General features: G+C 39.3%; 1 protein-coding gene across 1 annotated transcript in view; it reads right to left on the reverse strand.

The window, feature by feature from the left end:
• Window positions 1-13,612, reverse strand: part of CPS1 (carbamoyl-phosphate synthase 1) — a 175,390-nt gene that overhangs the window by 2,950 nt on the left and 158,828 nt on the right. The window contains exons 32-37 of the mRNA XM_075317540.1: window positions 13,309-13,479; window positions 13,161-13,235; window positions 7,481-7,579; window positions 5,390-5,449; window positions 4,261-4,370; window positions 3,000-3,129 (exon numbers count right to left, since the gene is read on the reverse strand). Coding sequence (XP_075173655.1) covers window positions 3,000-3,129; window positions 4,261-4,370; window positions 5,390-5,449; window positions 7,481-7,579; window positions 13,161-13,235; window positions 13,309-13,479 — 645 coding nt within the window. The remainder of the gene's footprint in view (window positions 1-2,999; window positions 3,130-4,260; window positions 4,371-5,389; window positions 5,450-7,480; window positions 7,580-13,160; window positions 13,236-13,308; window positions 13,480-13,612) is intronic.

Here is a 13,612-nt window from a genome sequence, read left to right on the forward strand (position 1 = left end):
ATGCGGAAGGAAGGAGGTGGGCGGGATGTTACGTCCCGCTCATCTCCGCCCCTCCGCTGCTATTGGGCGGCGGTTCAGTGACGCTTCAGTGACGTCGCTGTGACGCCGCACGGACCGCCCCCTTAGAAAGGAGGCGGTTCGCCCGTCACAGCGACGTCGCCGGACAGGTAAGTATGTGTGACGGCTGTTGTGCGACACGGGCAGCGATTTGCCCGTGTCGCGCAACAGATGGGGGCGGGTACCCACACTAGCGATATCGGGACCGATATCGCAGTGTGTAAAGTAGCCTTAAAACTATGGGGCTATATTAAAATTGGTTATTAGTAATGAGCGAATACTAAAATATTCGGGATCGGATTATTCGCACCAAATACCTAGTACTATTCTAATCACAAAACAGATCCAGCATCCAGTCCAGTAGGTAGAATAAAAACTTCACTCTTTATTGAATTTCCATTAAAATAGCCATTAGTATGGCTTGGTGCGTACCATACAAAAGACGCGTTTCGGACGTCGCAGCGTCCTTCACGAATAATGAACCTAATGGAAGTCAATGAGGAACCATAGCTGTTTTCTGTGAAATTTTCAAGAAAAATGCTCTGGTTCCCCATTGATTTGCATTAGGTTTGTTATTTGTGATGAATGCTAGAATAGTACTAGGTATTCAGTACAAATAATTCCAACCTGAATACTAAGCACTTGCTCATCCCTATTGGCTATGTTTCTGGCATTATCTCGAGCACAGTGTTTAAAGTGTTATTAAGCATGCAAATATCTTCTTCAGAGAGGAAGAAGAAAGACTTGAACTCTAGCGCTAGCTATTGAAATTAGCAATCCTAAAAGTCAATATTGATCCTTTAATGGACCTAGCCACATTACTAGGATAAAAAAAAACAACAGAATCTTTATTTGCATACACATGTCTCAGGATATTTCCCCTCCTCAGTGCAAAGCAAAATATCTGATTTGGCTGTATCAGAGGCCTCTGACTGAGGCCTAAGTGGACTGATAACGTCTCTCTCCTGTGGAAAGTGACCTGTCTGAAATGCCAGTGTAAAGAGACTTATAGGCCATGCATTCCCTCTGGAAAATGAAATATGCACATTGCCTCTTCAGAAAGGAAGAGAAATTTAACTGTAGTGCCACCTATTGGAAATAGCAATCATAAAACTCTATATAGACCCTTCAAGAAGCTTTGTTTCAAAGATACAATATTGACTTTTGAAATTCCTACTTCCAGTAGGCAACACTAGAATTCAGATAATCTTCTTCACCGAAAAGATAATTTGCATATTTCATTTCCCAGAGGAGCGTTGCATGGCCTTTAAGTCTCCTTACACTGGGATGTCAGACATGTCAATCACCACACAAGGAGACATTACCCCTTAGACCAATGTGGTAATATCATGATAGGTTTTCGGTCATAGGAAATTTGATAGATTGGGGCATCAACTGTGGAGGCACTCTAACCAATGATGAAAAGGCTGACCATGACAACACATGGTCAGTAAATACAGCCTATAACAAGGGGGCTCATCTGGTTATGAAACTTCTACATGATATCATGAAAAGAGATGTGAGGTCCCCCAGTTTACGATTTATCTAATATACCATAGTCTGTTATCAAAATTAACCTTTATAAATCAATAACATGAGGAAAGTTATATATACTGTACACAGTATGCACTTTCAGTACATTTGTAATGCACAACACATATAGATGTAGCAGCAACCGATTTCATGGCTGAGACCATAGTGCGACACTTATTCACAGAAAATGAGGAACACTAAGCTACGAAAATAAAGTAAAGTAGAGCATCAATATGAGCGATGCTATTAATGTAGGGTTGTGAACTTATCCTGGCTTGAGTGCCGTGTCCACCATTAGTCTCTTGATCGTAGCTTCGTCTAGCCTCCTCTGTACCTCTTAAAGGCAGTTTACTATGGTAACCCATTGTTCACCGCTGAGATCAGGCTCTCTAACCTTATAAACTAGATCAGTTAATAAGGTACTTGGCGTGCTAGCACTAATTAGCTTTCATTTAAGTCTGTTTCATTCTGCTCTGTGTGCATCCTGACAAACCTATTCTGCTACCTCTACAGTAAATCATGTGACCAATCCAACTCTACTACATCATTGGGTCCTTCTACATTACTACAGTGAGCCTCTTGACCTACTCAGCCCTGCTATATCTCTGAGTTTTGGTACATTGCTACAGTGAATCTTCTGACCTAATGAAGTCTTCTAGAGTCCTGGCTCTCCTACTTTGCTACAATAAATCTGCTGACCTGTGACTTAAACAACTCTGCTACATCACTGGGCTCTGCTATATCACGATCAGTGCCTCACAGGACTCTGTGACATACTGTGGCCTACCACATCATTAAGTACTCAGCTCTGCCATTGACTCAACTTCACTTAATCAATTTCTCTCTGTTGAGCCTCCTGCTTTCTTGTGGCTTACAACTTCATTTGCTGTCCAGCCATTACAGCATCCCTTCGTTCCACCTGTTCACTCCACTGCACCAATATCATTGGTCTGAGCTGCGCCCAGAATGAGGTCTACAAGAATCTGCCTCACCAGCTGAGACATAGCATGTAGCATGGTAACAGTCATGTTGGCGGCTGCTACATCTATAGTTCTTGTGTCTCTAAGCAGAAAGGAACTCCTCCAGTTTAATCTGTATGGAAACCCAGGATAGTTTATTGTTGGGGGAAATATCTCTCTGCCATGTCCAATTTTGGAATGTCAATTGTATTCTCTCCTAGACATACGCTGCTTCTAGAGATGTTTGATGTCAGCTCGCATAGAGAACACAGGAGCACTCAACTGAATGAGCACTCCTGTATATGGGTGAGACAGCCAAGATGGCCACCGGCTGAACGATCATCAGACGCATCATTCTGCCAAGAGCCATCTAATGTACATGGTGGGCTTAGGTGTGTGGTCAGTTTTATCTTTGCACATGTATATATACCGTAGATATCTATAACTGACCTGGAAGTTGGTGAGTAAGGCAAGTCCGCTGTCCACTGCAGTCCTCCTTATCATAAAGTTGTCACGCACATACTTTGTGTTGCTGTTTGGCAAGTTAATTACCATATCAATGTTGCCTTCTTTGATCAACCTGCACAAAGAACAGTGTTATTAACTACAGCAGAAAATGACCTTATCTTCCAAGTCTGAATTTTTCTAACCAAAACAAAGTTTGCCTTAAAGTTTATTTTATAAAATACATTATATCAGTAAATTTGGTCCTAGGTCATCTAGGTAAGGTAGACTAGTGATGAAAGAGATCTGTATAGATGGTAAAATAACATTGTACAACCTATTTTATTTGGTTAAAACATTTATATAAACACAACTGTAAAGGCCCCGTTACACGCAACGACGTATCCAACAATATAACGCTGGGGGTCACGGATTCCGTTATGCACATCTGGCATCGTTAGCAACGTCGTTGCGTGTGACACCAACGAGCGGCCATTAAGGATGGGAAATACTCACCAAATCACCCATCGTTGACACGTCGTTCATTTTCAAAAAATTGTTGATTGTTGAGGACGCAGGTTGTTTGTCGTTCCCGAGGCAGCACACATCTCTACGTGTAACACCTCGGGAATGACGGACTACAGCTTACCTGCGGCCGCCGGCAATGAGGAAGGAAGAAGGTGGGCGGAATGTTACGGCCGCTCATCTCCACCCCTCTGATTCTATTGGGCGGCCACTTAGTGATGCCGCTGTGATGCCGAATGAACCACCCCCTTAGAAAGGAGGCAGTTCGCCGGCCACAGCGACGTCGCTAAGCAGGTAAGTCCGTGTGACGGCTCCTAACGATATTGTGCGCCACGGGCAGCGATTTACCCATGATGCACAAACGACTGGGGTGGGTACGCTCGTGTAAAGCCCCCTTAACTCTAGAAATGGTGGATCATCTACACAATGGGACCCACCATAATGGCTTGATTTAATTTAGGCAATTATGGAAGCACAGATGCTTATTCCATGGCAAATTTTTCAAAAGTAAACTCAAAGTAAACTTTTTAATGCTTATTATCCCCATGTCTCACTCTCAACACATGACTCTGTTTTCATTTTCCCTAAACATGTTGTAGCATTAGAACTGACCATATTATTCCAGCCATAAAGCAGTGTTTGTTTACTAATTACATTTACTGTCCAGTCCCATAAACCAGTTACTGTGATAAAACATTATTTCTCGTACAGAAATCGAAATTATTGGGAATATAGAACATACTTGGAGATTGAGGGAGAGCTGGACTGTCCCTCCTGGGATGGCCAAGCAACAGCTGTAGCGGGAACATCATTTGCATTGAGCCAATCTGCAGTGGCTTCAGTAGCGTAAAGCTGTGTAATAGGAGAGAAAAAGGATCAAATATTAAATAGTTAAATATCAATAATGAAGAGTAAAATGTTAATATCTATCTATCTAAATTAACCAAAAAACCTAGCAGCACTGGAAAACTCACAAATCACAAGTGCAAGATATTCCATGTAAATATTCCATTTCCATCAAACAGATCAAACAATATTGAAAGGACCTATCCACTTTGCTAGTAGAGTGCTGCTTTCATAATTTTATCTATCTATCTATCTATCTATCTATAGCGGGCTTTACACGCTATGATATATCAAACGATATGTCATCGGGGTCACGACGTAAGTGACGCACATCCGGCATCGTTTGACGTATCGTAGCGTTTGACAGCTATGAGCAACTGTGATCGTGCAAAAAATCTCACCTTATCGTTGCTCGTTGACACGTCGTTCATTTACAAAAAAATCGAGCGTCCTTCTGCGCTCCGGTTGTTCAATGTTCCCGAGGCAGCATACATCGCTCCATGTGACACACCGGGAACATTGAACTGCAGCTTACCTGCGTCCCGCTGGCAATGAGGAAGGAAGGAGGTGGGCGGGATGTTTACGTCCCACTCATCTCCGCCCCTACGCTTCTATTGGCCGGTGGCTGTGTGACGTCGCTGTCACGCCGAACGTCCCTCCCCTTTCAGGAAGTGGATGTTCGCTGCCCACAGCGAGGTCGTTTGGAAGGCAAGTACGTGTGACGGGGGGGTTACGACTTTGTGCGACACGGGCAACAAATTGCCCGTGCCACACAAACGATGGGGGCGGGTGCGATCACAAATGCGATTGCACAATTAATTGCAGCGTGTAAAGCAGGCTTATCTCATAGCTATATCATTATATTTGCCTTGTTTGAATATTGAAATATTGAAATAATAAAAACAACCAACTAAAAATACATAAATACAAATATTTTCTGCAAATTAGAAATCACACTTTGAAACATTGCTCCATAGTCAATATCTTATCTTGGCTAATAACTAGTTAAGGATAATGCTTTCTACCTTGAATCCCTCGTCTTTGAGTTGCTGGGCAGTGCCAAGGAAGTGAGGACGGAATGAATGCTGCAATAAATCAAGAAAATGAAGAAAATTTAAAGAAAAATTAGTTTGCAAAATAAGTTTCTTTTCTTTTTTTTATGCACAGATCACATAGCACACATATTATACGGAAACATTCTGTATACTGCAACTTTACAATCCAATTTTTATAATATAAGGAATGTAAATACTTGTATGCCCAAAAATAACAAAAGTATTGTAGGAGTTATTTGCAAGCTGTCAGAGTACAGAAGTTCCTTTTTCAGCCAGGATTTTTTATACATATTATATATATATATATATATATATATATATATATATATATATACTGCTAGAAAAAATAAAGGGAACACTAAAATACCATTGTGATGTTTAGGTGTTCCCTTTTATTATTTTGAGCAGCATATATATATATATATATATATATATATATATATATATATATATATATATATATATATATGTATTTGTTTTCTTGAAGGAGTTGTCTATGAAATACCGTTTCATAGTACATAGATCCACTAATCTCTGCAAGCCTGACATCAGGAAGGCTACTCTCGCACTTGGATTTGCAGTATCCACTGGATGTATACATCAGGAAAATTCCCCTATGCAAATTCTCCCAAATCGGATGTCACAATATTGGAGTACAGTAGCATATGTTGTTTATAGCCTCCTACACTAAAATGTATATTCTAAGATATCCTTGTATTACTGAATGCTTCAGTCCATCTGTCACACTATTTCACATAGCAAAAAAAGTATCCAAACATATGCCAGCCCAACAAATGGCCCCATCAGGTGAATGGGGGCCTATAGAAAGGTTTGATATATGCACAAAGAACTTTTCACTGGGGAAAAAAAATAAATATGGCCATACATTTCCCCTTCAGAAACTACCAAAGAGGAACTGTATTATTACATACAGGCATCACAACTCTGGATCAGACCTCAATCAGAAGTCAATAAAACTTTCCCACTCCTTATCTATAAACTGCTGCAATATTTACTGCCACAACTGATTGCCCCCTTGCCATGCTGATAGTTCTGCTTCACATAACTTGTCTTATTTACTGCCCCATTCTATGTCCTGTTGTATATAAATATGTGACTCTTCAGATTTTGTGTTATACTGAGCCTGATGAAGAGACCGGAGTAGTCTTGAAATCTTGATATTATTACCATCTTTTCAGTTAGCCATTAAAAGGAATCAACCGCTGAGGACGCTCAGTTCTTTTAAACAATTTTTTTAAAATTTATAATAAGCACCAATTTCACTACTTTGCTCTAAAAAAGTGTTTAAAAGAACTGAAATCCTCAGTGGTTGATACCTTTTAATGGCTAACTACTTTGCTCTATTATTTATTATTTTGGCTAAATCACTGAACAGCTATGCAGTTATTAAATGTGATCTATTCTACAAAACTTAAAAAGAGTACATGTCAGGACGAATTTGTAATGTAAAGTAAAGACATGGCTATAATGGTGCTGTAATACTGATTAAATTGATATCTTTGGTGAAGAAATCCGCTTTGTGGTTTCTCTTTAATAACCATTTGAACTTTTCTGCTAATTAGATTTCGGTGCACAGGGGCCGGACAGTAGGCTGGATCTTCTACTCCTTGTCTGTGATTCCCCGACCCTCTGCCTGTATCCAGTGGTTGAATGACGGATCATTTTTGAGATTTCAAACAGAGGGGGCAGGTCCTTCACAGAGCGGAGGTAAGTGGAGTCACAAACAAGGAGGAAAAGACCTAGTGTACAGTCTGATCTCTGTGCACCACAATTGTAATTAGCAAAAAACTTTAAATACTGATTAAAGAAGAACCACAAAGTAAATTTCTTCACCAAAGGTATATATGTAATCAGTATTACAGAGCCATTACAGACTTGTCTTTACTTTGCATTACAAAATTGTGCTGAAAGGTTCTTTTTAAAAAATATTGGGGCGCATTTTCCTAAACTGATACATTTCCACTGTGGACCTGCCATGCTAGTTTTTATTACATCATAACTAAAATACAGAACAAATATATTGAGTTGTGTTGTACCGACCTGGATTCCAATCAGAATTCCCTTTTGGGGCAGTTTAAAACCAGTAGAGATCATGGCCTTCAGGAAGGCAGAGTAGATGTTTTGTCCATAGCAAGCCACCTGAAAAGAGCACAATGCATAAAGATTAAGGAAAGCCCGAATGATTGCTGGCAATACTCGGTCAGATATAAATAAATATAAATATATATATAAAACACACACAATATAAATATATATATATATATATATATATATATATATATATATATATATATAGTATATGTACAATAGTTAAAATCACCTGCATTTCTATAACAGACCAAAAGCTTAAGGTTCATTTATACTGACTGCCGATCATCCGATGACCAAGAAAAACAGGTGGAGTGAGCTTTAATAGGGATGTGCGAACAAGAATAGTAAAGTTTGGTGTTCGTACTATACACCAGGTGTCAAGTTATCAGACTTGAACACGGACATTTAAAAAAGGTCTTTGTCCGAGTTTTGTGTTTGAATACTGATCATATGATGATAAAGCTTGTTGAAAGGCTGCACTGCAGCCAGTCAACAAGCTTTATTCAATGCGGTAGTTGCTTGTATGTTGTTGTGGACAATGAAGATAAAAATAAAAAAAAAATACATTGACTCCTGCTTATTTTTGCTAACCAGCGCAGGTAAATGAGGCAACTGCGAGCTGCAACCCTCAATTGTCAACTTTACCTTGGCTAGTTATCAAATATAGAGGTGATCCCAACCTGTTTTTGTTTTTTTTTTAATTATAAATAATTTAAAAAAAAAACAGAGTGGGTCCCCCCCAATTTTTTATAACCAACCAATGTAAAACAGACAGATTTTAGCTGATATTATCAGAGTGAGAAGGCACATGTTTATTTGGCCCTCCCCAGCCTGAAAATAGCAGCCACCCTAGAAGTGGCATATCCATTAGATGTGCCGATTCTAGCACTTTATCCCGCTCTTTCCAATTGCCCTGGTGCAGTGGCAATCTGGGTAATAGGTTAATGGGGTTGATGTCAGCTGTGAATTCACAACTGCCATCAAACCCAGTGGTCAGTATTTGATAGGCATTTATCAGACACCTCCATTGTTAGCAACTTCTGATTTTTCTAACAAAATTTACAAAACCAATTATTTAGGGACTACATCACATTTGAAGTGACTTTGAAGGTCCTATATGACAGAAAATACCCAAAAGTGACACAGTTTTAAAAACTGCACCTCTGTAAGCACTCAAAACCATATTAAAGAAGTTTATTAACCCCTTAGGTGTTTCACAGGAACTAAAGCAAAATGGAAGACAAAAATGAAACTGTTACATCATCACACAAAAATATTGCTTTAGCCTCAAATTATGCATTTTTATAAGGGTAACAGGACAAAATGGACCATATAATTTGTTGTGCAATTTCTTCTGATTATACAAATACCCCATATGTGGTGGGAAACTAGTGTTTGCGTGCACGGCAGGATTTGGAAGGGAAGGAGCACAATTCGACTTTTGTAATGTTTTTACAGAAGTGCAAAAAGCTGTGGCTGACCGTGCTTTTACGAACACTTAAAAACATGTATACTGTTGGATTAAAGGTCAGAGACAGTCTACATTGTCTCCATCTACCTCGTTATAGCGAATGTTCCACCGAGGGTTCCATCTCAATCTCATATTTCAGAGATTTCCATGGGAACCCTGGTGTAAGCACTTAGTGTAGAGCGCAGAATAAATGTGAGCCGTGCCTTTCTTCGATCTGTGGGAGGCAGAATAAATAAATCAATAGCTGTTCAAGAATGCAATTAATTTATTTTTTATGCCATTCACGGTGTAGTATAAGTGATAAGATGGTTTTATTTTTCTGGTTGGTGCGATTACGGCGATACCAGGTTTATATCAGATTTTTATGCTTGGCTACGCTCACACCATAAAACAATGCTTTAAAAAAGTTTTTGCAACACCAAATTTTGATTGCAATAATTTTTTCATTTTTCAACTGTCATGTGAGTTCTTGTTTTTTGAGGGATGAGTTGATGTTTTTATTACTACCATTTTTGGACACATAACATTTTTAATTGCTTTTTATTCTGATTTTTGGGAGGTAGAATGAACAAAAACCAGCAACTCAGAAGATTTTTTTTTTTTTTAATTAACTGTTTGTTAAAAATGATTCCACAGCTTTATTCCTCAGGTCAGTACGATTACAGCAATACCACATTTATATATATATTTTTTTTAGGTTTTGCCTCCTTCGCACAATAAAAGCAATTCAATAGAAAGTAATAATTTTGCATTGCTATTTTCTGACAGTTATAGTTTTTTTTATATTTTTCCACTGATGGAGCTTTATGGTGGCTTGTTTTTTGTGGGATGAGATGACCTAATCTGGGATATATATATTTATAGTTGACTTTTTGATCTCATATTATTCCACTTTTTTTTCCAACAGTTTCATGAAAAAGCCTAATTTTTGCCACTTTTTTTTCACGGTGTTTGCTGAAATGGAAAACTAGTGTGACATATTTATAGATTGGGTCATTCTGGACACGTCAATATGAAATATGTTTACTTTTTTTGTTTTTACATAAATATACATGTTTATTGGTGTAATGTTTTGAAAGTTTTTTGTCATTTGTTTAAGGATTTTTTACAAGATTTTTTTCTTCACTTTTTTTTGCCAAAGGCCCATTTACACACAACAATATCGCTAACGAAATATCGTCGGGGTCATGGTGTTGGTGACGCACATCCGGCCTCATTAGCGATGTCGTTGTGTGTGACACCTTTTTGCGATCAGTAACGATCGCAAAAAGGTGTCAAATCATTCGTCGCTCACACGTCGTTCATTTTTAAAAAATTGTTCCTCGTTTGGAACACAGGTTGTTTGTCGTTCCTGCGGCAGCACACATCGCTATGTGTGACACCGCAGGAATGAAGGACAACATTGTACCTGCGGCCGCCGGCAATGAGAAATGAAGGAGGTGGGCGGGCTGTTCCCGCCGCTCATATCCGCCCCTCTGCTTCTATTGGGTGGCCGCTTAGTGACGCCGCTGTGATGCCGAACGAACCTCCCCCTTAAAGGAGAGATTATTCGGTGGCCACAGCGACGTCAGTGAACAAGTAATTGCATGTGATGTTGCCGTAGTGATATTGTTCGCTTTGGCAGTGATCACCTCCTGACGCGGGACCGACGTGGGCGGGTGCTAACGCTAGCGATGTCGCAGCGTGTAAAGCCTGCTTTAGTCTCCCTATAGGACATTAACTATTATTAGGCTGGTGTAATGCGTTGGCAATGCATTACACCTGTCAGTGTGACATTGACAGAATGCCTGTTAGATCATGTTTTCAGCATGGTCTAACAGGCCACCTTTGCCAGGTACCCCGGAGGTTGTCATTTGACCTCCGGTTGCTATGATAAGCATCAAAACCTCGTGATCGTGTCAAAGGGGGTTTCTGATTGGGTGAGAGAGGGAGAACACTCTCTCTCCCAGCCTCCTGAAGGCTGCAATCATTATTGATCCTGACATTTAGGAGGTTAAACAGGTTGGAGTGGTACAGCTCCTGTGCCTGCACAATCACCATGTACGTTCATTTGTGGTAACGCATTGCAAAATAGTACGTACTGGTACGTCCAATGTTGGGAAGAGGTTAATATAGTCACCTAACGCTACTTTCTCTATTGTCCAGCGCAGTTCTTGTTTTCTCAGTGACTTCACCACTCTAGAGACTCTCCGGTTTACTCTGTGCTCTATGTGTGAGGCGAAAATGTCTTTTACAATAAAAGTCTATGAAGCCTGGTTCTGATGCTCCATTTTACACTGTAAAAGTCAATTCCAGTTAACACAGAGCATAACGTGTCTCAGACAGACTGCAGAGGGATTCCGTCACTCAGAAAAGGAGCAAAACAAAGCTGAACACTGTAGAAAACTGGTAGGTGATTATATAATTACACTCACACTATGTTACATGCATACACACACACATTTAATTAATAAAAACTTAGTCTGAGTGCTTCTGTAAAATGTTTTTTTTTTCATTATGTAAGAGCCAATTATTTTCTAATTTTAGTTGCTCCTTTTTATCCTACATCTAGCTCTGGCTTCTAACAGCTACCAAACTTCACTTTTATACCATTTACATCACTCTTGGATCACTTATCCTTTATTTGCCAATTCCTTCCAAATTTGCTGCTTCTCTTATCTGAGTTTATCTCGTTATTTACATGTGGTAGAGCTGTGGTGCTTTACTGTTCTTTCTTGTTTATTCTGAATGTTTATTTGCTCAAATTAATTTCGTACTTTAAACTTTTTCATGTTTGTCTTTTTCAAATGTAGGAAAATTAGGAAAAGACAAACAGGATCTCACAGTACCTTGTATTGTTTAATTATGTTACTGGAAACAAGTCAGAAACGTCTACAACATCAATCAATTTATATGTCTCTATAGCCCTCTTATATATAAGTGATGCTTTGCCGGCGAGAAATATAGTTTTCAGGTTGTGATTTTACGTGTCTGTATTTGGGTGTAATGATGCACTTGCATCTCCTCTGCCTCACGCTGTATTCCCTACCTTGTGCCATTCCCTTTTGATTGATTGACAGGTCTTCATTGTCTCTGATGCATGGCAGGGAATACAGGCATGAGGCTCAGAAGCTCGAAATTCATCATCATGCTCTGTAATGCCCTTGCAAACACATACACACACATAATATATATATATATATATATATACACAAAACTTCAGAACGTGATTTTTTGGAGCTGGAACATGACTCTGGGATCATGAAAAGATCAATATACTTATCACTTAAAGGGCTACACAGCAATATACATGGTTTGGGGTAAAAAACGTTTCTGACATGTTCCCTTTAAGGTCAATAATGGATGAAGCGGCCAAGTCCCTTAACTGATGATGATAGGGGTGAGCAGGATCATGCAGCTAGAATTTCAACACCCGATCCTTTTGATTTCAGGAGAGAAATAAAAAAAAGACATCAATGCTTGACTAACCCAAGAGCTTATATTTATGAGGGAATACGGAAAAGTAGCTGTCTGCCGACTGAATGTTCTGCCAACAGCTATCTTATTTATATGGAAAACCTAAAACATAAACGTTAAAATTTGAAGTCAACGCATTTCGAGCCCTAGTATTACTCCCTTGTAGACTGTGAGCCCTTGTGGGCAGGGACCGCTATCCTCCTGTACCAGTCTGTGCCTTGTATGGTTTATGATTATTGCACTTGTCCCTATTATGTATACCCCTTTCGCATGTAAAGCGCCATGGAATTGATGGCGCTATAATAATAATAAATAATAATAATACCATTATATCAGGACTCAGGACGCTGTAACGTTCCAAACATGTTGGTGTGTACAGAGGGTGTTTAGTTAAACTTTTTGAAAAGTGTGTATACCTATGAACGTTTTTAATGGATTAAATAAAACTTGATGTTTTGAAATATATACTTGAAGCTGGATACTTCATCTTCCTAGGACATATGGTACTTACCTAGAGCGCCATGGAGAGGCGTGCTTTCTAGGTTTTCCAACTGATGGGATTCATTTTGGAAAGGGTGAGCTGGATCATTTCATTTTTTTGTAATCACAAATCCATACCTTTTGTGATCTGAATACCCTTAATAATTCAATAACAGTCTTCAGTGTTTCCACTATAGAAATTATTTCTGATGTGAAAATTACCTCACCAGTAGATGCCATCTCACAACGCAGAATTGGATCAGCTCCTCTCAAACGTGGCCAGGAAAACATTGGTGCCTGTGTAAAGATAGTGCTCATTAGTGTGAACATAGAATTGTGTTGCCCCATTATATTCCTCTACGATGCTCACCTTGATGCCAACATAATCTGCAGGGACGATGGGTCTCTCTAATGTCGGGAGAGGACTCTCATCAATTTTTTCTCCAATCATGACTTTGGTGGCCACATCGATAAAGTCAACTCCCAAAGTCTTAGACACAAATGGGAATGAACGGGAGGCTCTCAGGTTGCATTCAATCACCTTATTGGAAAAAGAATATGTAAATTAACTGATACAATTTAATATATTTCTCCATGTGTAGACATTTAAGATGGTACTAGTAACGGTTTCTACAAGTAATAAGTGTTCTTATAATGCTGTCAAACCTATGACA

This window comes from Anomaloglossus baeobatrachus, chromosome 7 (assembly GCF_048569485.1).
Source record: "Anomaloglossus baeobatrachus isolate aAnoBae1 chromosome 7, aAnoBae1.hap1, whole genome shotgun sequence".
NCBI classification, from domain to species: Eukaryota; Metazoa; Chordata; class Amphibia; order Anura; family Aromobatidae; genus Anomaloglossus; species Anomaloglossus baeobatrachus.